This window comes from Macaca thibetana, chromosome 7 (genome assembly GCF_024542745.1).
Source record: "Macaca thibetana thibetana isolate TM-01 chromosome 7, ASM2454274v1, whole genome shotgun sequence".
Classification (NCBI taxonomy): domain Eukaryota; kingdom Metazoa; phylum Chordata; class Mammalia; order Primates; family Cercopithecidae; genus Macaca; species Macaca thibetana.
The window spans coordinates 148,532,456-148,555,642 of record NC_065584.1 but is presented as its reverse complement, the minus strand read 5'-3'; the positions used below and the strand labels follow the sequence as shown (position 1 = coordinate 148,555,642).

The window sequence follows — 23,187 nt, the reverse complement described above, 5'->3', positions numbered from 1 at the left end:
CCCAGCACTTTGGGAGGCTGAGGAGGGTGGATCACCTGAGGTCAGGAGTTCAAGAGCAGCCTGGGCAACATGGTGAAACCTCATCTCTACTGAAAATGCAGAAATTAGCTGAGCATTGTGGTGGCACATGCCTGTAATCCCAGCTACTCAGGAGGCTGAGGCTGGAGAATCGCTTGAACCTGGGAGGCGGAGGTTGCAGTGAGCGGAGATTGTGCCATTGCACTCCAGCCTAGGCGACAAGAGAAAAACTCTGTCTCAAAAAATAAATAAATAAATTTTAAAAATAAGATAAAAAAGAGTAAGGGGTCCAGAGCTTCCTGGGAAGACTTCACCTAGGGTGAGGGTCATGGGTTTTAAGGAAACAACAGTGCCCTATTTCAGTTTATATTAACTTTCCATTGAGCCAGCAGGTGACCTTTCTTCTCAGTTTTCTTGTATCTGTTCTTATGATTGGAAGAAATGAGGGGAAAGGCGTTATGCAATGTAGAATTGTATAAAGCCTGGGAATTGTATGGAGGCAGACGAATTTCCACATCTGTGTGTGCCATGCCTGTCCTATGGTGCCTGCCCGCTCACTCAGTAGCACATTGAACAGTGAAAGTGGTCAGCAGTGGTGTCTCTTCTGCGAGCAGGGGTTGTGGGCTTGTTCCTGCGGGGCCTATTAAATGTAATGTCTTCCTGCTGCGCCTTACCACCTCCTTACCTTCTCTTCCCTTTTTCTAGAAAGGATTTGGCTACAAAAACAGCAAATTCCATCGTGTAATCAAGGACTTCATGATCCAGGGCGGAGACTTCACCAGGGGAGATGGCACAGGAGGTAACCACAGGTCCTCTGGGCCAAGGAGTATGTCAGTGTAGCCTCCACGGTGGGGAGACAAGGCGTCTTTCTTCCCCAGCTCTAGAAGCAGTCCTGCTTATTACCTACCTACTTGGAGACCAGCGGCACCCTTCTTTGGAGAGGAACCCAGTACAAAGGAGAGGGAATAATGGGGTGGACCTGATGGTAAACCTAAGAGGATCTCTCCCAGGTGGCTGTCCTGTTGATCCAGGCCTATAGCCTGGTGACCTTTCCTGATACCTCTTCAGAATGGGGATTGGGGAGAGAGGCACATGGAAGCAAAGTGAAGACATGTGGGTACGTGATTCTAGGTCAGGCGCCCAAAGCCTGTCCAGGCTGCCCTGGAAGCCCCAGCGAGAGTGGGAGGGCCAGGCATGGTGACTCTGTAATCCCAGCACTTTGGGAGGCCAAGGTGGCTGGATCACTTGAGGCCAGGAGTTCAAGACCAGCCTGGCCAACATGTTGAAACCCCATCTCTACTAAAAATACAAAAGATTAGCCGGGCGTGGTGGCAGGCACCTATAATTCCAGTTACTGTGAAGGCTGAGGCAGGAGAATTGCTTGAACCCAGGGGGTGGAGGTTGCAGTGAGCCGAGATCGTGCCACTGCACTCCAGCCTGAGCGACAGAGCGAGACTCCATCTCAAAAAAAAAAAAGAGCGGGAGCAGGTGCTTTCCTTGACAGTCTTACCAGAGACCACTCTGAGGGCCGACCCTCACCTCGGCATTAACTTGCACAAGGAGGACAGAAAGATCCCCAGACCCCTGCGTGAGTCTCAGTGAGCTCAGGTACAGCCTGCTGCACCCTTAGAACACAGCTCACTCCTCGATGAGTGTCTGTGGGGCTCTGTGTGGGGGGGTTGAGGATGTAAAGACCTATGGGGCAGTGGTTCCCTTTTACTTCCAACCACTGAAAATGTACAAGTGGGCCATGATGCAGCATTTAGGACTTGAGCTCACAAAGGAGACCGAAGAACTGTATTTGTGGGGTCAGACGCAGTTGGGCTGGATCCAGCGTCTGCCACCTTCTTGTTTTGTGACCTCAGGCAAGTGAGTCCTTGGAGCTTCAGTTTCCTGTTCTGTACAGTGAGGGTGGAGAGAGTTGTGGGGCCATGAGGATTGGGCTAGGTCTGGAATGTGAAGTGCCTGGCATGCAGTGAGTGCTTAGTAAGTCAGCCACTGTTGAAACGCTGACAAGCAGAGGAGTCCTCTCAGGCCAGGGAACAGGGAATGGCCTTGCGGATGTGAGGGAAGATTTCAGTGGGGTCCTGAATGAGGAGAATTTGAATGGGCAGAAAAGAGGCAGGGTTAGGGCATGAGCCCGGTTCTGTTCTGTGGCAGGAGCTTGGCCAAAGGTGGGGTGAGGGCATCTGTACCCGGAGTGCAGAGAGGTGGGTGATGGCCTGCAGCCTGGGCTTCGGCCTGCAGGGAGTCAGGGCCATGGAGCTGAGTAAGAGGATGACCCCTCGCTTGGGGTGCCAGGGGAGTCGTGTGGTGGCAGATCCAGAATGTGGAGGCCAGGGCAGGCAGGCTGCTGGGGGCACTGATGTAGCTGACCCTGGGCAGGGAGATTTGGGCCTGATCGTGAGGTGGCTGAGAGCAGAGATTCAAGAGCAGACCACCTTGGTCTGAACTCTAGCTCTGCTGCTGCTTTGTTGGGGCTCCTTTTATTCTCTGTGCCTCAGTTTCTTCATCTTTGAAGTGGAGTTAGCTTCTCCTCATACAGTGGATTGTTAAATATGTAAGATGCTTGGAACAGTCTGTGGCACACACCGTTAGCGCCCTAAGCACTCGCCTACTGCAGCGGTGGTCGCGGGAATGGAAAGAAAGAGTAAGTACATGGGAAGTGGCTAGGGACAACCTGAGCACGTGCAGAGGAAAAGGGATCAAAAGAGTAACTGAGGTCTGGAGAGAAAGATGACAAGGTATGTTGAGTTTAAATAGAAACGTCCATTTGGGTTTGGAACCCCTGTATCTTGGGAGAGTGGTTGGAGCTACGGACGGAGATTTGGGGGTTTTCTGGATAACAACTATAATCAAAATCCCACAGTTGGCTCAAATGGGGGAGGCTTTTAGCCAGCACTCCAGCCAGGACTCACTGCACATGTGGCAGAGTTCAGTCTCCCCAGCGTGGGGGTGAGAGGTGGAGCACAGGCACAAGCACCCCTGTCCCCACCAGCCAGAGTCTGGTCATTTTTGGTATTCAGTCATCTTACTTGCTGCCCAGTCAAAAATATCTTCCTGGTTGGCATCGCTCTAGGACAGTTTCCCAGCTCAGTTCCATTCTGTGGAACCACAGGATGAAGGTAGGTGCAGTGAGAAGGAAAACAGGGTTTTGCATGCAAATACGTTTGAAAAGTGTTAGATAAAACAAAATGAAAACGACCCCATTTTCGGCCGAGTTTCTTGGGGCCTAAGGCACAGTGTCAGTCTCCAAGGGGTGACAGGGAAAAAGAAGCGTTTCAGTGTTCCTTCTGGAAGCAGCTTTGGAACTAGGATCTCCGAAACGGCGTAGAGATCACCCCAGATTGCCCTTGTCATATCCCCAAGCCCCACGTGGACAGATGCATCACACACACTCACAGCTGTCTTTTATTCCTGTTCATTCCTTGTTAAGAGGCTTTGACTCTTCAGAACCCCAGGGGCAGCCCCTCTTTTCTGCCCCTCCCCACCCATCTCTGGCTGCTTTCTCCTCTGCAGCTATGCCTGTGTCTTTTATGCTCATAGGAAAACAGGCTGGTCAGCCACAGCAGTCCTTCTTTTCTGGAGAGTTCCAACCCTGCTGACGCCCCTGCATCCTGCACAGCACCTCCCTCCACCAAAGTCCCTCCGTGGCAGGCCTGGGCCACATAGCCAAGGGAAGCTGATAACATGCACTTTATTTAAAAGCCACAAAACTATCCTCTCGAAGTGATCCTTCTGTGAGCTGTCCACCACATCAGCCTGGCCTGATGCCCCACTTGGCCTCAGTCAGCGTGGCTTGGCTCTGAGTCCAGAAGATAGCAAGGGTGCAGCTTTTATGTCCTTGTACTCCACTCAAGCCCAGCCTGGCACAGAGGACAGGTTAAGCCCCATCAGTCCTGGCCCCGAATGTCTGCTTGGTTTGGCCCAATCCAGTGCCCCCGACCTGCTCTTTTTTCCCAGGAAAGAGCATCTATGGTGAGCGCTTCCCCGATGAGAACTTCAAGCTGAAGCACTACGGGCCCGGCTGGGTGAGCATGGCCAACGCAGGCAAAGACACCAACGGCTCCCAGTTCTTCATCACAACAGTCAAGACGGCCTGGCTAGATGGCAAGCATGTGGTGTTTGGCAAAGTGCTAGAGGGCATGGTGAGTTCTGGAAGCAAGGGCTACTACTGGGCTGTCCTCACTGGGGATTCAACACAGACCCCAGGGCAGGAGCTCCATGTGTCCATCCCTTTCCCAAAAGGACCTAACCCACAGATGCGGCCCAGTGCTCCTGTCCAGAATAAACCCTGTACCTCCATGCCTCCAACGTTCTACATTCTTCCAGCCCCCTCAGAGCCCAGCCAGGAAGCCTTGTTAAGGCTGCACAACTGCCGGAGCCTCCCTCCCCTCATTCACCCAGGGATGTGCTGGTCCCACTCCTGAGGTGTACAGAGTGCAGCTGAACACAATGTCCCTGAGAAGCCACATTTCCTGCTCACCCTCTTCCTCCTCCTCGCCCTTGGCCAAACCTGGGTCTTCAAAGGAATACAATTCCTGCATCCCCTTGTCAAATCTGCATTCTCTCTGCTCTGGCCAGGAGTCCGTTAGAATTTTGGTGCCTCCAGTTTTGTGTGCTGTTGATGACTTGTGGGTCTCAGCCCTCCTGAGTCATATGCTGGGGTCTTTCTCCTGAGCGGTGGACCTCCTGACCCACCGTGCCCTCCTCCTTCCACCTTTCTTTTCCAGGAGGTGGTGCGGAAGGTGGAGAGCACCAAGACAGACAGCCGGGATAAACCCCTGAAGGATGTGATCATCGCAGACTGCGGCAAGATTGAGGTGGAGAAGCCCTTTGCCATCGCCAAGGAGTAGGACCCAGGGACCTCTTTCTTTGAGTGACCGTCTGTGCAGGCCCTGTAGTCTGCCACAGGGCCCTGAGCTGCACTGGCCCCAGTGCTGGCATCTGGTGGAGCGGACCCATTCCCCTCACATTCCACAGGCCCATGGACTCAGTTTTGTAACAGACTCCTACCAACACTGACGAATAAAAAAAAATGTGGGTTTTTTTTTATATATATATAATGTGTGGGCCTGGTTCTTGAGCCTGCAGCGCTTCCCCTAGGCCTACATCCCAACATGCCTGCGACTCTGCTGTGCCTGCCCCTTCCCTGGGATCCTGCCTGAAACTTTGACCCAGAAGCTACCCAGGAAAAGTCAGGCAGGAGCTTTTGCCCCCTGCTTCTAAACTTTGCCAGCTACCGGGCCTCCACGTTTGCTCCCCTTGCCACCACCCTCCAGTCTATGTTAAGGAATATACCTGTACTTTTTCATAGCCTACCTCTAAATTGACTTTTTTTTTTTTTCATAGAGACAGGTCTCACTATGTTGTGCAGGCTTGTCTGAAACTTCCCGACTCAAGCATCCTCCTGCCTTGGCCTCCCAAAGTGTTGGGATTACAGGCATGAGCCTCTGTACCCAGCTGACTTCTTCCTTTATTATTTATTTATTTATTTTTTGAGACGGAGTTTTGCTCTTGTCGTCCAGGCTGGAGTGCAGTGGCGCAATCTCGGCTCACCACGACTTCTGCCTGCCGGGTTCAAGCGATTCTCCTGCCTCAGCCTCCTGAGTAGCTGGGATTATAGGCATGCACCACCACAATGCCTGGCTAATCTTGTATTTTTAGTAGAGATGGGGTTTCTCCATGGTGGTCAGGCTGGTCTCGAACTCCTGACCTCAGGTGATCCACCCACCTTGGCCCCCAAAGTGCTGGGATTACCGGCGTGAGCCACCACGCCTGGCTGACTTCTTCCTTTATTACTTATCTTCTTGACCCTGCCTTGGTTCTTGGGCTCTAAGAGCATGCAGATTCTACTACCTCCAGCTACCAATGCAAGCCAAGTTCTGAGCCTTGAGTGGGAATGTAGCACAACTGGACACTGGGTAGTTAAGTCCTAGGTCCAGGCCAAGGGAGGACCTAGCCTTATATGGAGTTCATAGGACAGAGGCACATGACTTTCTTAGGCGGCAGCCAAAGGCCTCTGGACTGATCAGGGCATCGGTGGCAGAGGAGCAGGGTGACAGGCCGCCTTTGGCTGGGCTTTATCTGGGCTGATGCTGAAGCTGTAGAGGCCCTGGAGCACACCATTCACCACCACATTGGGCAGCAGCTCTGTGGGATAGAATTAAACAGGTCTGGCCTCAGGCCTGCAGCTCCTTGAGCTCCTGCTCATGGGCTCAGCCCCCACTTGGGAGTAGGAGCCCTTGCCAAGGTAGCAGACAGCAGCTGTCCACCCCAAATGAAGCCTCAGCATTCCCAGGTCACATTCTGTTCATATCAGCTTGGTAAAGAAGTCAGGTTGCTGAGGAAATGGACACCAGGGAAGCCAAACTTGTTTTCCTTGTGTCTACAAATCAGGCTCCAGGGAACAGGAGCAGGAGGTAGTGGCTCCAGAGGTGGGCAGCAGGAAGGTGATGCTGCCTGACGGTCCCAGGAGCTGAGAAATGCCAAGCCCATACCCTACCCCTGTAGCCCGGTATCTAGGCACCTCCTCACCTGGGGAGGGGGTGCAAACATAGGGATCCATATGGAAGCTCAGGACAGGCCGCTGGTGCTGCTGGGAGCTGGGAGGAAAGAGGGTCATAAACCATGGGTGCAGGAGGCAGGGCAGAATCCCACAGAGGGGTGGAGACGGGGCTGAGATCACCAGGGACCCATGAAGGAAAAGATGAGTGGGAAATGGGCTCAGGAGGCACCAAAGGGAAAACAGACTTCAGGGCCCAGGCCAGACAGGCCCAGGGAGCAGGCCCGCCTCCTAGCATATGGCCACTAGGGGGCGGCAGGGGCCAGGTGCGGGCTAGGGCTTTGACTTGCCTGCTCTCGCCAGGCAGGAACTCCCCCAGGGCGCTGAAGAGAAGAGAAACACTGTAAGCTGCCTGGGGATGCCAGGGGAGCGTGAGGAAGGGGTGGAGACACCAGAGCCCAGAACTGCGCCTCCCAGGGGACCACTGCTTCTATTTGTAACAAGCCCCAGTTCCGGAGGTGGCTGGGGTAACCAAGGCTGTCCAAAGAAAAGCCTCTCCACCCAGGTCAAGAAGGCTGGTGACGGTGGTCATGTCAAGCTGGATCCCGGCAGATGTGAGACGAAAGGGCTTGCCCTCCAACACCTTTCCTCACCTGTTCACTGCCGACAGCCCCTGGCCCCCACCACCGGCCCCCCTTACCCCCAGTTGCTAGCCTTGGGATCTGTGGGGAAGTGCCGAAGTCTCAGGAATTCCAGTAACTCCTTGGGCACCTCCTGGTTCAGGTACAGGATGCCCTGGAGAGGACAGAGGAGACTTGCAATCGGACCCAGCTACTAATTTGCATAGCACAGTGCCAATGAAAACGCAGGGCTCTTCGTTCCAAAAAAAGAATTTCAAGACAATGACAGCAGAGCATTGAACCAGGCTCAGGGCCCTTCTGAGCGCTGGGCCCTGTGTGCACAGGTTGTACCCCATGATGTGGCATAACTTCGCTGTTGGGGGAAGGACCCTCACCCTATATCCCATCAGGAGGGCAGCACAGGACCTCACCCTGGAGGGGACAGGACCTGGCTTTCATGGAGCTGGGACTACCTGTGTCCATTACCTCATTCAGTCCTTTCAACAGTCCAGAGGTGGGTGTTTGGACTTATATTACTCTTCAGAAGATTGATGCTTGAGGTGGTGAATAACAACCTCAAGTCGTGGGTTCACTCCCTGCCATGCCCTCACACCTCTCTGTCTGGGCCACACCCCTGGCACAGCAGGCTGGGGGGCAACCAAGTGTGCCCTCGCATACCTGGATGTAGGCCTCCAAGCCCTGCCGGCGCTGTTCCAACCCTCTGGTCCTCCAGTTGGGCAGGCGTTTCGAGGGGAAGTCGGGCACTTTGTACAGCTTCTTGATCTACTGGAGGTTTACCGCGTGCAATCACAGCATCCCGACTGAGCCCTCAAGCCCTCTTCGCCCGAGCCGGAAACCCTCCCGCGCCCCCGCCTTCGGACTGTACCCTGGGACAGACCCTGGTGAGTGGTGGACAGGCGGAGGGCGAGGAAGGCTCCAACCCACCCACAGACGCCCGGGGGCTGACCGGCCTCGCAGGGACTGAGGCAGTAATAGGGGTGGCGGAGGCTGGGGCTGGAGCTCGCCCGCCGGCCTCACAGGGCCTGGGCAGGGGCTGGACGGAGGCTGGGCCGGGGCCGGGGCCGGGGCCGGGGCCGGTGGGAGGTCGGCGCCGCCTCACCCGCTTGTGCAGCGCGTGGAACTCGCTGTAGCGCCTCGGCACCGTGTGTCTGCGCCCGCTGCACAGCACCTCCACTTGGAACACCTGGCGGCGCGGGCGGGCAGCGGGGGTACGCGTGAGGCCCCGCGGGAGGACACAGCAGAACCTGCGCCCGGCGACGCGCCCACCCTCCCGCGCTCAAAGGCACAAAGCGGCCTTGCGGCACCGCGGCTCCTCGGGGACGCTTCGCTCCCGCACACCTGGAAGAACGGGCTGGCGGACCCTCCCCTCGGCGCCCTGGGGTCCCTCAAGAGCTCGAACCACGGCCCGCGAGGCTGGCAAATCCAAGCGGCCCCCAAACCCTCGACAAGGTTTCCCCCGACGGTCCAGCCCGCAGCGTTTGTTCACCTGGGCCCGGGCTCCGGGTCCCCACTGAGTGCAGCGCGGGCAAATCCTGCGGGTACCGGCGCCCCTCCCCATCCAGGGGCCGCGCTCACCATGTGGCCTTTCTCCGGGCTCTGCCTGGGCCCCTCGGCCTCAGGCCCCACCGACGGGATGTGAACTTCCAGCATCCGCGCCCCGGCCCCGGCCGCTCCGCGCGCTCGGCTCGGAGCCCTAACTCTCCGGGAGCTGACGGAGGACCCCGGCGCGGCCGGCCCCGCCCCCTCGGCCCGCAGGCCCCACCCCAGGCCCCGCCCCCAGGCGACCCCGCCCCGGGCGTTCCCTTGCGCGGCGGGTCCTGAGCCTAGAAGATTAAGCGGGACCCGGACGCCGCCCCCCAGGTCTAGTGCGCCCGCAGCGCGGGGCAGTGGAGTCACCCGTTTGTCAAACATTGACGGAGCCCTCACTGATGCCAGGAACTGGGGAGCAAAAATGTCACCCATCCTGAGTTAAGCGCCTGCTATGAACTAAGGACCGGCCTGTGGCTCCTGGCGTGGCCGGAGGCGGGACCCGGGCCTCAGCGGCGGTCCTGGGGCCAACCAGGGACCTGTATTGTGTTCCTCAGTCCCTTCCCAAGCCTTTCCCTCCTTTAAGCCTGCTCCCTGGGATTGTGATATGGAGTCCCCGGCTGAGGCCACACCTGAGCAAGGCTTGAACCCAATCCAGCTTTGATGCCCCCTTCTCCAGCATCCACAGCACACCCCCACGCCCCCCAACACACACATTCATTCATTGTTTTCATCCATCCATTCACTCCTATTTTCCAACCCTAAGGGTCTCCAGGCTGTTTGTGGGGAAGAGGCAGTTTAGGGACCTAAGCTCCGATTTGGGGGTCAGAAAGCCTGGATTTCAGAAGCTCTGTAGACCTTTGCTCATCTGCAAAATAGGGATAACGTGACTCCTTCAGGCGAGTGTATAAAGTGAGATGATTTGGCGGGGCACGGTGGCTCACGCCTGTAATGCCAGCACTTTGGGAGGCCAAGGCAGGCGGATCACCTGAGGTCAGGAGTTCGAGACCAGCCTGACCAACATGGCGAAACCCTGTCTCTACTAAAAATACAAAAATCAGCCGGGTGTGGTGGCACATGCCTGTAATCCCAGCTACTCAGGAGGCTGAGGCGGGAGAATCGCTTGAACCTGAGAGGCAGAGGCTGCAGGGAGACGAGATCAAGCCATTGCACTCCAGACTGGGCGACAGCAAGACTCTGTCTAAAAAAAAGTGAGATGATTTGTGTTAGGCCCTTAACAGAAGCATTGAGTAGCAGCTTGACTGTGGGCTTGTCCTGGATGACTAGGATTAGTGGGCACAGGGCAGTGGATGGGAAGAGGACTCTGGGGGTTGGCACCGGGTTGCTCTTGTCCACCCCTCTGGGCAGGTTCTTCCTGGATATGTGACAGGATTTTGATCCAGAACTCTTTTCAGGCCATGTGCTGGAAAGGGCCTCTGTTCCCACCTCTCAGCCCTGCGCCCTCCAGCTGTCCGGAGAGTTATCATCAGCAGCAGCATGGCAGGTCTTCTACTCCACTGACTTCCCCTACAAAGGCCCGGTGACACGCGAAGAGGGGAGGCCCTGCCTTCCAAAGCTCATACGTAGTGGGAGGTCTTGCGGTGGGCAGGAGGAAGCAGAGTGCCTGTCTTCGGGGCTGGGGTTGAGGGGACTCACCCCTCCCCTGCTCCTGCAGAGATGCCTCTGAGCTGGAGCAAAAACCTCCATCCCCAGCCCTGTCCCCAGAAAAGGGCTGAGATGACGACCCCAAAATGGGGCAAACAGATCTCACCAATACCATGTACCACACTCTCTTTTTCCAAATTGCATCACAGAAGGACCACAGAATCAGGAAGCTGAAACTTCCCAGATTCTAGTGGGGTCCTCTAGAAGAAAAGCAGCCCAGAGTGAGGAGAAGTGCTATGCTTTCATTTCCTCCCTAGGGCCCCATCATTCAGGGACCCAGCTTTCCCTGGCCTACAGGGCCTCCCCAACTGCCGCTGTCCAGAGAGGCCTCTCCTGGGATCCTCAGATTTCTTGGTCCCCATCCTAATGACTGTCTGCCCCTCTGTCTCTGGGTCTCCATTTTTTCCTGCCTTCATCCCCAATAGAACGTCCATTCTCTACCCTACAGCACAAACTGTTATCAAGGCATGTGCTTAAAACCTTCCAATGTTTCCCACTGCACTTAGAATAAAACCCACTCTCCCTATGCAATCCACAAAGCTGTAAACCACCCAGCCCAGTCTCCATCTTCCACCTCATTCCTCTCCTCTCCCCATCATGCACCAGGCTCTTCCAACCTGACAAGCTCTTTCCTGCCTCAGGGCCTTTGCATTAGGCTGTTTGCTCCACCTGGGGACACTCTTCCTTGACTCTTCAAGGATTGGACTCATCCTCCAATTCTTAGCCTAAAACTCAACTCAAAAAGACTTTTTTTTTTTCAGACAGGGCCTCACTCCAGTCGCCCAGGCTGGAGTGCAGTGATACAATCAAGGGGCTCACTGCAGCTTACGTGATTTTCCCACCTCAGCCTCCTGAGTAACTGGGACTACAGGTGCGCACCACCACACCCAGCTAATTTTTGTAGAGATGGAGTTTGGCCATGTTGGCCAGGCTGGTCTCGAACTCCTGGGCTAAAGCTATCCACCCACCTTGACCTCCCGAAGTGTTGGGAAAACAGGCGTGAGCCACCGCACCTGACCAAGGCTTCCTTCTTGACTCCTATCATATGACCCTTTCTATGCACTTATTACAGTCTGCAATTACTGTTTGGTTACTGTGTGTCTCAAAAACATTTGGGTTGAAAGACTATGTGAGTATTTGTGACTGAAAGACTGTATGAATGAATGGGCAGTAGGGGTATGTTGAGAAAAAACTAGGGAGGGGAAGGAGCAGGGGCTGCTGAAGGGTTAAAGGCTGCCTGCAAGATGGGACAACAAGAATCTTTTTCCCACCTCCAGAGTTAAACACACCTCTCCTCTCTTCTCCCTTGGCAGATCGTTGTCTACTTTATCCATTCACTTAATTTTCAGGTGTTCAGGAAGCCTCAGATCAGTGGATTTTCATCACCAGTTGTGGAAAGAGATTCCATGCAGCTGACTTGTCAAACATGTGACAGTGAACCTGCAGCTCCTAATTGCACAGTGTTCCACGGCACAAGAGTGCAGGTACAAACGAAGAAAAACAAGATCCTTGACACGGAGGCATTTCAGATGTCTTTGGGGAGATAAAACAAGGTCTGGAGAATGTTTTCCAATTTTTAAAAATCAATGATGTATTCATTTATTGAGACAAGGTCTCACTCTTTTTTTGAGGCTGGAGTGCAGTGGCACAATCGTGGCTCACTACAGTCTTGACATGCCAGGCTCAAGCGCTCAGCCTCCCGAGTAGCTGGGACTACAGGTATGCACTATTAAGCCTGGCTAATTTTTGTTTTGTTTTGTTTTGTTTTTTTTGAGACGGAGTCTCACGCTGTTGCCCAGGCTGGAGTGCAGTGGCGCTATCTCGGCTCACTGCAAGCTCCGCCTCCCGGGTTCCCGCCATTCTCCTGCCTCAGCCTCCTGAGTAGCTGGGACTACAGGCGCCCGCCACCGCGCCCGGCTAATTTTTTGTATTTTTAGTAGAGACGGGGTTTCACTGTGGTCTCGATCTCCTGACCTTGTGATCCGCCCGCCTCGGCCTCCCAAAGTGCTGGGATTACAGGCTTGAGCCACCGCGCCCGGCCTGTTTTGTTTTGTTTTGTAGAGACAGGGTCTCACAATGCTGTCCAAGCTAGTCTCCAAGTCCTGGGCTCAACTGATCCTCCTGCCTGGGCCTCCCAAAGTGCTGGGATTATAGGTGTGAGCCACCGTGCCCGGCCAAATATTTTCCTATAAAGAGGAACACATGACATGATGTAAATACCATAGCAGTTATTACAATCAAAGAAAGTTTGCTTTCTGTACACTTTCAGCGCTGGCCAGCTCATCATATGAACAGCATATTCCAGACTCTATGTGACGGGTGTGCAGACCTCAAAGTAACTTCTGTTTTTAGAATGAGCTGTTTTACGATACAAGCTTTTGTCTTTTCTCCACCACGATCTAGCACGTGGATTGTATTTCCATATTAGATTATAGTAGTTATCAGACTTTAGCAATCTTCACCACCTGTAGGGCTATGACATCTCAGATTTGAGTGCCCTGGCCCCGGATTTTCTAATTCCTGGGCTGGGGTGGAGCCTGAAGCGGTCATCTTCAACAAGCTCCCTGGTGGCGCTGAAGCTCCTGGTTGGAGATCACACTAAGCAAGCACCGGTCTCCTGATGGCTGCAGCAGCCCCGCCGGGGGCCGGGATCCACTCACTCCTCTATGCAGGCATGGAGCTGGCAGTTTACCACTTGGAAATAGAACCAAGGCCTGAGCAGAGGGCAGGAAGGGCTGGGGAGTGAAGATGTCCCCCGACTCGCCCCATTCCTGCACACGGGTAGGCTGGCCCACAGCCCCTGCCTTAGCTCAGGCCCTGGCTCCCACTGCAGTCACACAAAGCCCCCTTTCACCCGCAAGGCTTCTGCTGCGCCACAGAGGCTGCTCAGGAGGTTTGGTTAACCTCGTTAGGAAAACAAACAGCCCCTGGACCACGAGCTTGTGGGCGCCACGGGGTACAGAGGCGGGATTCTTCTCTGGGCCCGGGCTAGGCGGGTGGCAGCGGAGAGGTGGACTGGCCAGGAGGGGCCCAGCCACTGGGGGCTGTCTGAGCCACGGTGGACCTTGCCTGCTCCACCCCAGCCCAGCTCAGGTCACCAGTATCACCTTGGACAAACCCCCCTGAGGCGCAGGGTTCTTATCTGTCCTTATCCAGGGTCCTCACACAAGAGTGGTGTGTGGATTAAATGACAGCAGCTTCCACAGCGTTTGGCATGGGGCCCAGCACACAGCAGAGAGATGTTAGCTATTATTGACTGAATTATGTGAATTTGCTGTTTTCGTAGGCAAAAAACGGCAGGGTCTTACCAATGACATGGTTCATCCTGATGGATACTGACTCACTGACAACAAAAGCAGATTCTCCTATTTCTTCCGTACCCTGAGACGGCAAGGTCAGCGTAAAAAAAAAATTAACAATTTCAACTACTAACACTGCAATAAGGATTTTTCTGATTTCCTCCATATTGTGCAACCAAAAATAGTAAAGAAATAAATTGGAAGCAGAGGTTGATATAAATCACCAACTATGCTGTTCATCAGAACAGCCTCAGAGTTCCTACTGATTACCTTGTTAATAAGTACATTTTATAAATTGAAATTAAGGGAGGAGATCACCCCTCATATTGTCTTATGCCCAATTTCTGCCTCCAAAGAAAGAAGAAGTAAAAACTAAAAGGCAGAAATGAAATCCACAGGCAGACAGCCCGGCGCCGCACCCTGGGCCTGGCAGTTAAAGATCGACCCCTGACCTAATCGGTTCCGTTATCTATAGATTACAGACATTGTATAGAAACGCACTGTGAAAATCCCTGTTTTGTTCCGATCTAATTACCGGTGCATGCAGCCCCCAGTCATGTACCCCCTGCTTGCTCAATCGATCACGACCCTCTCACACGCACCCCCTTAGAGTTGTGAGCCCTTAAAAGGGACAGGAATTGCTCACTCGGGGAGTTCGGCTCTTGAGACAAGAGTCTTACCGATGCCCCCAGCCGAATAAACCCCTTCCTTCATTTCGGTGTCTGAGGAGTTTTGTCTGCGGCTCGTCCTGCTACAAAATAATAAAATAGAACATTTAAAAACATCATTATGTTTATTAGATTTTGGTGTAACGTGTCCTTTAAAAAGAGTGCTACTAAAAAGCATTGTTACTGAGTTGGTCAAAAGTCTTCATTTCTGTCAACAGGGGGAAGCGAGGCGTGAGGGGGTGGGGTACTGGAAGCGGCTGTGTTAGACGGCACTCGTCCAAGTCCTTAGGACAAAGCTTGGCCCAGGACAGGCAGGCCCCAGACCCGGGACTCCAGCCAGCAGTGCCACTTCTAGAAGTCTCCTATCCCCTGCCCAGATAGGACAGCAGCAGCTCAGCTGCTTCAGACAACACGACTCAGGTCTGGCACAGGGAGAGCTGGCAGAGGCCACCCCAGCACTTTGACGGCACAGCTCTCCAGGCTGCGTGTGGCGATACAGCAACTCCCAGTGCCTTTCAGAGCCCTGTCAGCCAATCAACCAAGCGGGCCCTCTGGTGTGCCAAGCACTGCGGTTCAAGAAACAAAGACATACTCGGGTCCCTCAAGTAATAGGGGCTCATTGTGAAGACAGCTGAGGGACCAAGAACTGGGGACAACAGGCAGAAGCCAGGAAGGGCAGGAACTCCAGGCCTCGAGGTCTGGAAGGGAGGCGGCCCTGCCTCATATGCTAGCCGTCCCCAGGGTGCTGCCGGTGGCCTCTCAGCAAGTGGAGTTTTTCATGTCTGCCATTAAGCTCCCCAGCTACTCACCAAAGCTGCTTCTGTCTTCCAGCCTCTGCTACTACTCCACTGGGCAACCCCTGCCCATCTGGGGAAAAGAGTGTCTCACAGCTGTCAGAAAAGCTCCAATGCTCACCAGCTCAGGTGTGTACACAAACGGGACTTGTCCTTAACAGGCCTACTGTGTGGATGCCTTCAGGTCTTTAAGAAAACAACCTAGGGCCGGGTATGGTGGCTCATGCCTGTAATCCCGGCACTTTGGGAGGCTGAGGCGGGCAGATCACCTGAAGTGGGGAGTTCGAGATCAGCCTGGCCAAAATAGAGAAACCCCCGTCTCTATAAAAATACAAAATTTGCCAGGCATGGTGGCATGTGCCTGTAATCTCAGCTACTCGGGAGGCTGAGTCAGGAGAATCGCTTGAACCCAGGAGGCGGAGGTTGCGGTGAGCTGAGATTGTGCCATTGCACTCCAGCCTGGGCAACAAGAGCAAAACTCTGCCTCAAAACAAAAACAAAAACAAAACAAAACAACAAAAAAACTTAGCAGGTTGAGGGCCGGGCGTGGTGGCTCACACCTGTAATCCCAGCACTTTGGGAGGCCAAGGCGGGTGAATCATGAGGTCAGGAGATCGAGACTATCCTGGCTAACACAGTGAAACCCTGTCTCTACTAAAAATATAAAAAATTAGCTGGGTGTGGTGGCGGGTGCCTGTAGTCCCAGCTACTCGGGAGGCTGAGGCAGGAGAATGGCGTAAACCTGGGAGGCGGAGCTTGCAGTGAGCTGAGATGCGCCAGACAGAGATGGAAGACAGAGTGAGACTCCGTCTCAAAAAAAAAAAAAAAAAAAAAAACTTAGCGGGTTGATTTCCAGGTTCCTCTTGTCTGTCCCCATCTAGATACCTAGACTGTGTGGGATAGGGTGTGGCAGAGAGGCCACGAGAAGAGCTTGAGTTCGTCTTAGCTCCGCGGTGTGACCTGGGCCAGCTGCTTCAGCTCCCTGAACCTGTCCTTAGTGTGGGTCGTGAGTATACCCTGCAGGGTGACAGCACTGGATTTGAGCTATCTCAGGACCCAGAGGCAGTTCTTACTATAGTTAATAATTAGGCCCGAGAGTGAGAAGGGGCGGTCATGGGCAGTCTGTCCCCTGCTCCGGAACATGCTTCTGGCCGCAGGAGCCTCGTCTATTTTTCTTGAGAGGCTGCTGGTGCTCCCCTAAGGGGAAACCTGCGGGTTGGGCCCTTGTGGCCATTGCCACTGCCGCTCATAATGGAAGAGGAAGCAGCGAGCTCTGAAGCCCCGAGGGGGCAGTCATTTGGAAACAGTCAGATCTCTTTATGGAAAGGTCCTGTCTCGGATTGGACAGGGTTTTTCTGTTTCTTTTCTGGACCCAGACAAAGAGCATCCTGTGGAGGGCGAGCAGCTGGCTTCCTCTGAGCAGCCTTGGGTGGGTGAAAACCCGAGGTCTGGTCATCAGAGCCAGAGGAGCATTTCCACAACAGACAAGGGCCAAAGGAGTGAAAGGCCTGTCTAGGGCAAGCCTTGTGGGGCCTGCAGGCTTCCACAGGGCACTGAGCACCAGTCTTACCAACCATGGTGAGGCCTATTAAACCTCAAATTAGGCCAGATTTCCGGATCTCTTGAAAAATTCCCAGATCTGGCCTCAGTGGCCCACAGGCTTCTACGGCAATGATCTTGAGCTGAGGAGCCGCCATTGCCCCGGAGGCTCCTCTGCAGGTGGAGGAGGACACCGGGATGGGCAGAGACAGTGCAGTCCAGGACCCCAGGGAGTCCGGGCTCAGCAGGCTGCAGAGACCGCCTCAGAGCTGACACCACACAGGAGAGGAAAACCAGAGGCTGAAGAGGACGACGGACACGGGGCCCACCGCCAGTCAGGGTAGGGCAGAGGGGCGGGTCAGGGGAAGCTGCCCGAAGAAGAGGTATGTCACGCGGGCCTCAAAGGATGCACTGGATTGTTTTCCCATAATGAAAATAGCTTTATTTGATTTTTCTCATTTTAACGATAATACATAGAAATTTTAAGCAATACAAAATGGTATTAAAAATTAAAGGTAATGCAAACTTCCATCTCTAGAGGTGACCATATTTATTAACAATTCAATCAACATCCTTCCCATAAAGTTTTATATAAATGTGAGTATCATGCAATTCTATAACCTGCTTTTTTCACTCAAAAATGAGTTTTCCTTGTCAATGAATAGAGCTATATATCATCTTCAATGGCTGTAAAATATTCAATGGTGTAACTGTACCATAATTCATTTAATCCCCTCCTGATGGACATTTTAATTGGCTTCGGTTTTTGCAACTGTAAACAGTGCTATGATGGGCATTTCTGGTTAGTCATCTTCAAGGATTTGGTTTCTAGAAGCGCCTGTGAGGATCCTCGGTGAATGCTCTGACACACAGGCAAATGCGCCCCATCTCCTTACACCTATACTCTCATCTAGGGCATTGGAAAATGCCTGCTTCAGCCAGGTGTAATTCTGAGACTGAAGATGGGGAAGGGAGAAAGGGTGCTTAAGGTACCAAGCCCAGCATTAACCCAGCCTCCTCGGGCCACACAGAAGTGAGAAGTAGCACATTTGCAACCAGTTTCCATGAGGTGTCGGCACTGGGAGATAAAGAGGGAAGGGTGACCTGGGTCCTCTCACAGACAGTATGAATGCCAGGTGGCAGAGCCTGTGACTAGGGAACAATCATTTCACAGTTATCTATTTGATACCTGTTCTGAGCCTGAACCTTTGCCAGGGCCATGGAGTTATAAAGGCATAAGACCCCAGAGTTTACCATTTGGTGGAGACTGTACATCACCCAACTTTATCACAAGATGCCGTATCGGCAGGTGACACGTGCACCAGAAGACAGGTTCAGTTGTTCTTGTCCATTTATCTCAGATCAGGCATGACCCCGTCCAAACACGGAACAGAGAATCTTAGCCAGTGTCTCCAAAGACAGAGTGTATATCCAGGCATGTGCACGCTGTAGCACAGATGTGTCCTCCTATGCTTGGAGCCGGGGATCCCCATCATCTTCTCCCGCCCTCCCCTTCCCCCTAGGCTGCCAAGTACTGCTGGGGAAAATCCCACCACCTTGGGCCTTCACGTCCCTGAAGTCTATGGGCTTCCCGTGGGCCCTGAGTGTGCTCGGCAAAGGACACACCCTCCAGCAGCACGCACTCTCCAGCCACATCTTGGCCCCATCCTGAGATTTCCATGAGTTCCTCTCCTTTTTTAAAACTTGAGTTGCTTCAAATACTTTTTTTTTTTTTTTTTAGGGTTCCCAGCTCCAGAAGCATTCAGAATGAAAATCTTCTGGGAAGAGCTAACAGTTGCTAGCATTTTTGTATAAGCGACAATTCTGTCTTATTCCCATTTCTCTCATTTATTCTGTCACTGAGTACTGACAGCGAATACTGGGATCACACCAGCTCGAAGTCCAGTCCTCATCTTCAGCACTCTGGAGCCCAAATGCTGAACTAGCCAAGGGGAAAGCAGGGAAATGTCAACTTGTCTCCATACCTTTTCTCTAAACCACTTGGCTTAAATAGGTAAATACGACATTCCTATCTCAGAAAATTTTAATAATCAAGCATGAAACTTCCCCTCTTCAGCCTCCCCTCCACCTACAGATTCTTTCCTGTGGCCTCAGCCGTGAGGCACCCTCTGAACACAGGTCCCCTTCCTGTGCTCTGGACTGCATTTTCTTCCAAACATGGCTCTGATAGTCATTCTCTTTCTCTTCTCTGAATTTTATTAACATGCTTAAGTTTGCCCCACCTTTAAATAAATCAAAGCCTCCTTTTACTCTATCTCCCTTACTTAAAGCAACTGGCCTCCCTTCCAGTCCAGAGCTTTTTTTTTTTTTTTTTTTTTTTTTGGTGACAAGATCTTGCTCTGTCACCTAGGCTGGAGTGCAGTTGCACAATCGTAGCTCACTGCAGCCTCAACCTCCTGGGCTCAGGCGATGTTCCTGCGTAGCTAGGGCTACAGGCATGCACCACCACACACCCAGCTAGTTGTTTTTATTTTTGTAGAGACAGGGTCTCACTATATTCCCCAGGCTGGTCTCAAATTCTTGGGCTCAAGTGATCCTCCCACCTTGGCCTCCCAAAATGCTAGGAATACAGGCGTAAGCCACTGTGCCTGGCCCAGAGCCGCTTCTTAAACACCTTCAGCACTCAGTGCCCCCACCACTGCTTCCCCTCCCATATGCCCCAAACCTATTGCCTCATGTGTTACAAAGGGCTTCACTGTCTACCCAGTGTCTGAGCCAGAAGGCTGCGGGGCATGCTAGCTACCTCCCTCTCCCCTCAGGCCTCTCATCAAATCAGGGACCGGATCTCAGTGGTTCCGAAACTCTCCTGAGCTCTGGCCCCACCGTACCTGCCCTTCTCAGCTCTCCTGAGGGTAGGGATGAGCCTGCCTGCTCTTCCTGCCTCCAGTCTCCCGCCTTCTGGTGTGTCCAGATCACGAAGCGACAATGGTAATGTGGAAAGTGCCGCCCTGGTCCTATCAGGCACCCCTGTGATGTGGCTCCTGCTCATTTTTCTCCATGGGCCTCACTGACTTCACCCACACCAAACCACATTTCCCTAGAGGCGCCTACCTCACACTGCCAGACAGACAGGGAGGTAGAAGCAACAAACACTTTTACACCTTTTAGACTCAGTTCAAGCATCAGGTTCTCCACAAAGTTCTCCCCGCTGGGTCCCCAGCTGGAATACCACCTTCTTCCTTTGTGCTCCTATTATTCCTTGTAGAGGCTTCTGGCTCAGTACCCCTAACCCACTACTGGCCTACTGGATTTCCACACGTGCAAGCTCTTTACAAAAATGCACAAGCCCTAAAGACAACTGGCCCCGCCAGCCTCAAGATACAGGAAGCAGAGGAGGAAGTTCTGAAACCAGAGGAGACATCATTCCAAGGAAATAAGAAAAAAAGTAAGACTTAAGTCAGAATGATCATCAGATGGAACTTAACAAAGCAACCCGAAATCTTTGTCTCTCTGGGGGAGAGAGTTAACAACATGGAAAAGGGGGCAGACTGGAATAAACCTACAGGTCCGCACTCAAAGCATCAGTGTGAATTCATGATTTTTAATATCTATTTATGTCAGGTATCTCTACCCTATCTTGTTTCTATAAATCTATCTATCTCTATATATATATATCTTTGCACTGTATGGCGAGAGCCTAGAGGCAATGACATTCCAGTAACAAGAAGCACATTTGGCACCCAGATCTTGGTTTCTAAATAACATTCTCTGGCCAGGTACGGTGGCTCACACCTGTAATCCCAGCACTTTGGGAGGCTGAGGTGGGCAGATCACCTGAGGTCAGGAGTTCAAGACCTGCCTCGCCAACATGGTAAAACCCTGTTTCTACCAAAAATGCAAAAATTAGCCAGGTGCGGGGGCAGGCACCTGTAATCCCAGCTACTTAGAAGGCTGAGGGAGGAGAACTGCTTGAACCCGGTAGGTGGAGGTTGCAGTGAGCTGAGATTGTGCCATTGCAATCCAGCCTGGGTGACAAGAGCGAGACTCTGTCTCAAAAATAGTAATAATAATCAAATCAAATAAAAATAAAGAAATACCATTCTCCATTATAAGGAACCAAGACTCCCTGGAGAAATGGCTGATTCCAGGGCTGGGGCAGGGAACATTCAAGATTAGTCTGGAACATCTTGTTATGCCAGAAGGTAAGAAAGTACTCAAAACATGATGGGGGCAAGCTAAAAACACACAAGAGGCTGCTATAGATCTGGGACAATTTGAGAATCAAGATAAAATCAAAGCAATGGCTTGCAACTCTGAGTAAAATAGGAATCCCTGCATCCATCTTGATAAACAAGTGAAAAAATAAATGGTGAGAAAGGATGTTTTTCTTTATAGTAGAATGCCAACCAATAAATGTACAAGGCATTACGGAGTTAGGAAATCATGTTGGTCAATCATGACAGTAATAACTCGGACAAGACTAATCAACTGATACTATATAACTCATGAATGAGGAACAAAATACTTAAATAGTCTCAAAGTATCTCCCCACAAATTACTTGTAAATTACAAAGGGGAAATCGTAAATTTAAAATGCAATCTGGCAGACACCAACCTAACCGGGGAACAGAGTTAACAACATCAATGGGACCAGCTGACATTATATGCTGATCATGATGCACTGAGGACACATTGCTTCTGTGATGTTCCTGCCCAGAATGCAAAACCCTCACCTAGCCATGCAGAACCATCACACAAATCCAAACTGAGGCACATTCAACAAAATAGTCTGTATTCTTCAAAAATGTCATGGTAATGAAAGACAAAAGGCGGCTGAGGAATCTGCAGTATTAAGATACACGTTTACAAATGTAACACACAATCCTGCACGAATGGCTACAAAAGACATTATTGGGATAACTGACAAAATTTAAATATGAATCATGGGTTAGATAACAGTATTAAATCACTGTTAAACTTCCTGATTTTGACAATAATACTTAAAAAAATACTGAATAATACTTAAAACAATTCTCTTCTTCTCTTAGAAGAGAATGTCCTGTTGTTACGGAAATGCATACCGCTTTGGGCATAATGGGGCATCTGTGCAAATTACTCTCAAATGATTAAGAAAATACAACATGAAGTAGATAAGGCAAATGGGATAAAATGTAAACACTCAGTAAATCTGGATAAAAGATATATAGGAGTTCTTTGTGATATTCCTGTAACTTTTCTGTAAATCTGAAATTATATTAAAAATTTTAAGGTTACCAACAAAACAAAACAAACAACCCCCGACCAAGAATCCAACAATAAGGGATCAATCAAAATTATGGTACAGTCACCCTATGGAGGCCTTCAAATTACACAGCTTTACAAATCAACTTTGTGAAGATATATAACAATATAGAAAAATGCTTATAACATGTACAATGTTGAATGATAAAAGCAGGATACAAAATATTTTATGTGTATATTATTACAACTACGTAAAAGCAAGCATATAATAAAGACTGGAAGGATAAAACCAAAGTTGATGATAAGGATACTGAGGGGTAGGGAGAGTGACTTTTTCCAAAAAATTCACCTGTTAAAAAAAAGTACTTGCAGCACTGGCTCTTCCCCTGCTGCTGCGTCAGTGTACAGGGAATCAGAATGTTTACTGCCTTGTCTTGCCTCAGGTTGCCTCACCCCAAACCTTAGCCCCCCACCAAAGAGAACTGATAGAGCAGGACCTGGGGCCCCAGTGGCAGGAGTGTCTTTGGGTTGGAGGAGCTGGAGGTCGCAAGGCTCCCATAGCGGCAGTCAGCAGCTCGAGCTAACAAAGGAGCTTCAAAGCCCACTCTGACCAGTACAGCTTGAGTAGCTGTGGACACAGCTAAGGGGGAAGCCCAGCCTTGACTGACCTGAGACTCTGGCGTCCCCTTGGCTAGACCGGCAGAGATCTGTGTGAACACCCTTTGGCTGTGCGTGCAACTCCTGGGGGCTCTTGCTGGCAGGCTACCTCCTGGGCACAGACAGTAGAGCTTCTTTGAACCTCCTAAGGTTCAGGAGCTCTTGGATCACCCTATCTAGAGGCAGAGGGCATGGCTTTCATGTCTATGGAGATAAAGCATCAAGTCCTTATCAGACCTTCACACAGTCTACTGAGGATGCGTTCTGATGGGTGACAAAACTAGGTTTAGTTATAAATAAGACTTGCCATTGGAGGGCAAGACTCAGAGAGCCCTGAGCAGCTTAGGGAAACAGGAAGAACAAAAGAGAAAGGCTCTTGCTTAATGATGGGGATACAAAAAAAAAAAAAAAAAAAAGAAGAAGAGTGAGAAAGTCTCTGCCTCCTTTGCAGGAGAATAGGTTTTAATAGATTTTGCTCCTCTTATTTTAAGAGATGTTTTAAAACTCCTTCCCTAAAGAAGTGGGAATATGAAACAGATTGAGACCCTCAGAACAGGTAGCTGAGGTAGGCAGAGAGAAAGAAACCCCACTTCCAGAGGGAAGCAGCAGCAAAAAACTCATGAACGGTAGAGAAAAACTTACTATACCTGGGCAACTTCTTCGTTAGGAGTA

At 51.7% G+C, this 23,187-nt stretch overlaps 2 protein-coding genes across 9 annotated transcripts in view; one reads left to right on the top strand and one right to left on the bottom strand.

Moving 5' to 3' along the window:
- PPIB (peptidylprolyl isomerase B) overlaps positions 1-5,084 on the top strand; it is a 445,571-nt gene extending 440,487 nt beyond the window's left edge. For all 6 annotated transcript variants that reach the window (XM_050796031.1, XM_050796036.1, XM_050796035.1 and 3 more), the window contains exons 4-6: positions 724-817; positions 3,982-4,166; positions 4,752-5,084. In XM_050796031.1, coding sequence (XP_050651988.1) covers positions 724-817; positions 3,982-4,166; positions 4,752-4,874 — 402 coding nt within the window. In that variant the 3' untranslated portion in view covers positions 4,875-5,084. The remainder of the gene's footprint in view (positions 1-723; positions 818-3,981; positions 4,167-4,751) is intronic.
- On the bottom strand, positions 5,058-8,871 carry SNX22 (sorting nexin 22). 3 transcript variants are annotated; one of them, XM_050796042.1, is made up of 7 exons: positions 8,740-8,871; positions 8,264-8,347; positions 7,822-7,926; positions 7,224-7,318; positions 6,874-6,906; positions 6,556-6,623; positions 5,058-6,171 (listed from the first exon to the last, which is right to left on the bottom strand). In XM_050796042.1, the coding sequence occupies exons 1-7, from the start codon at positions 8,812-8,814 to the stop codon at positions 6,050-6,052; spliced, it is 582 nt and encodes a 193-aa protein (XP_050651999.1). In that variant the 5' UTR covers positions 8,815-8,871; the 3' UTR covers positions 5,058-6,049. The 3 variants fall into 3 exon arrangements, with proteins under 3 accessions (XP_050651999.1, XP_050652000.1, XP_050651997.1); XM_050796043.1 differs by lacking the exon at positions 6,874-6,906 and having other exon boundaries at positions 8,740-8,853; XM_050796040.1 differs by having other exon boundaries at positions 6,082-6,623; positions 8,740-8,853.
- Between the last annotated feature and the right edge of the window lie 14,316 nt (positions 8,872-23,187).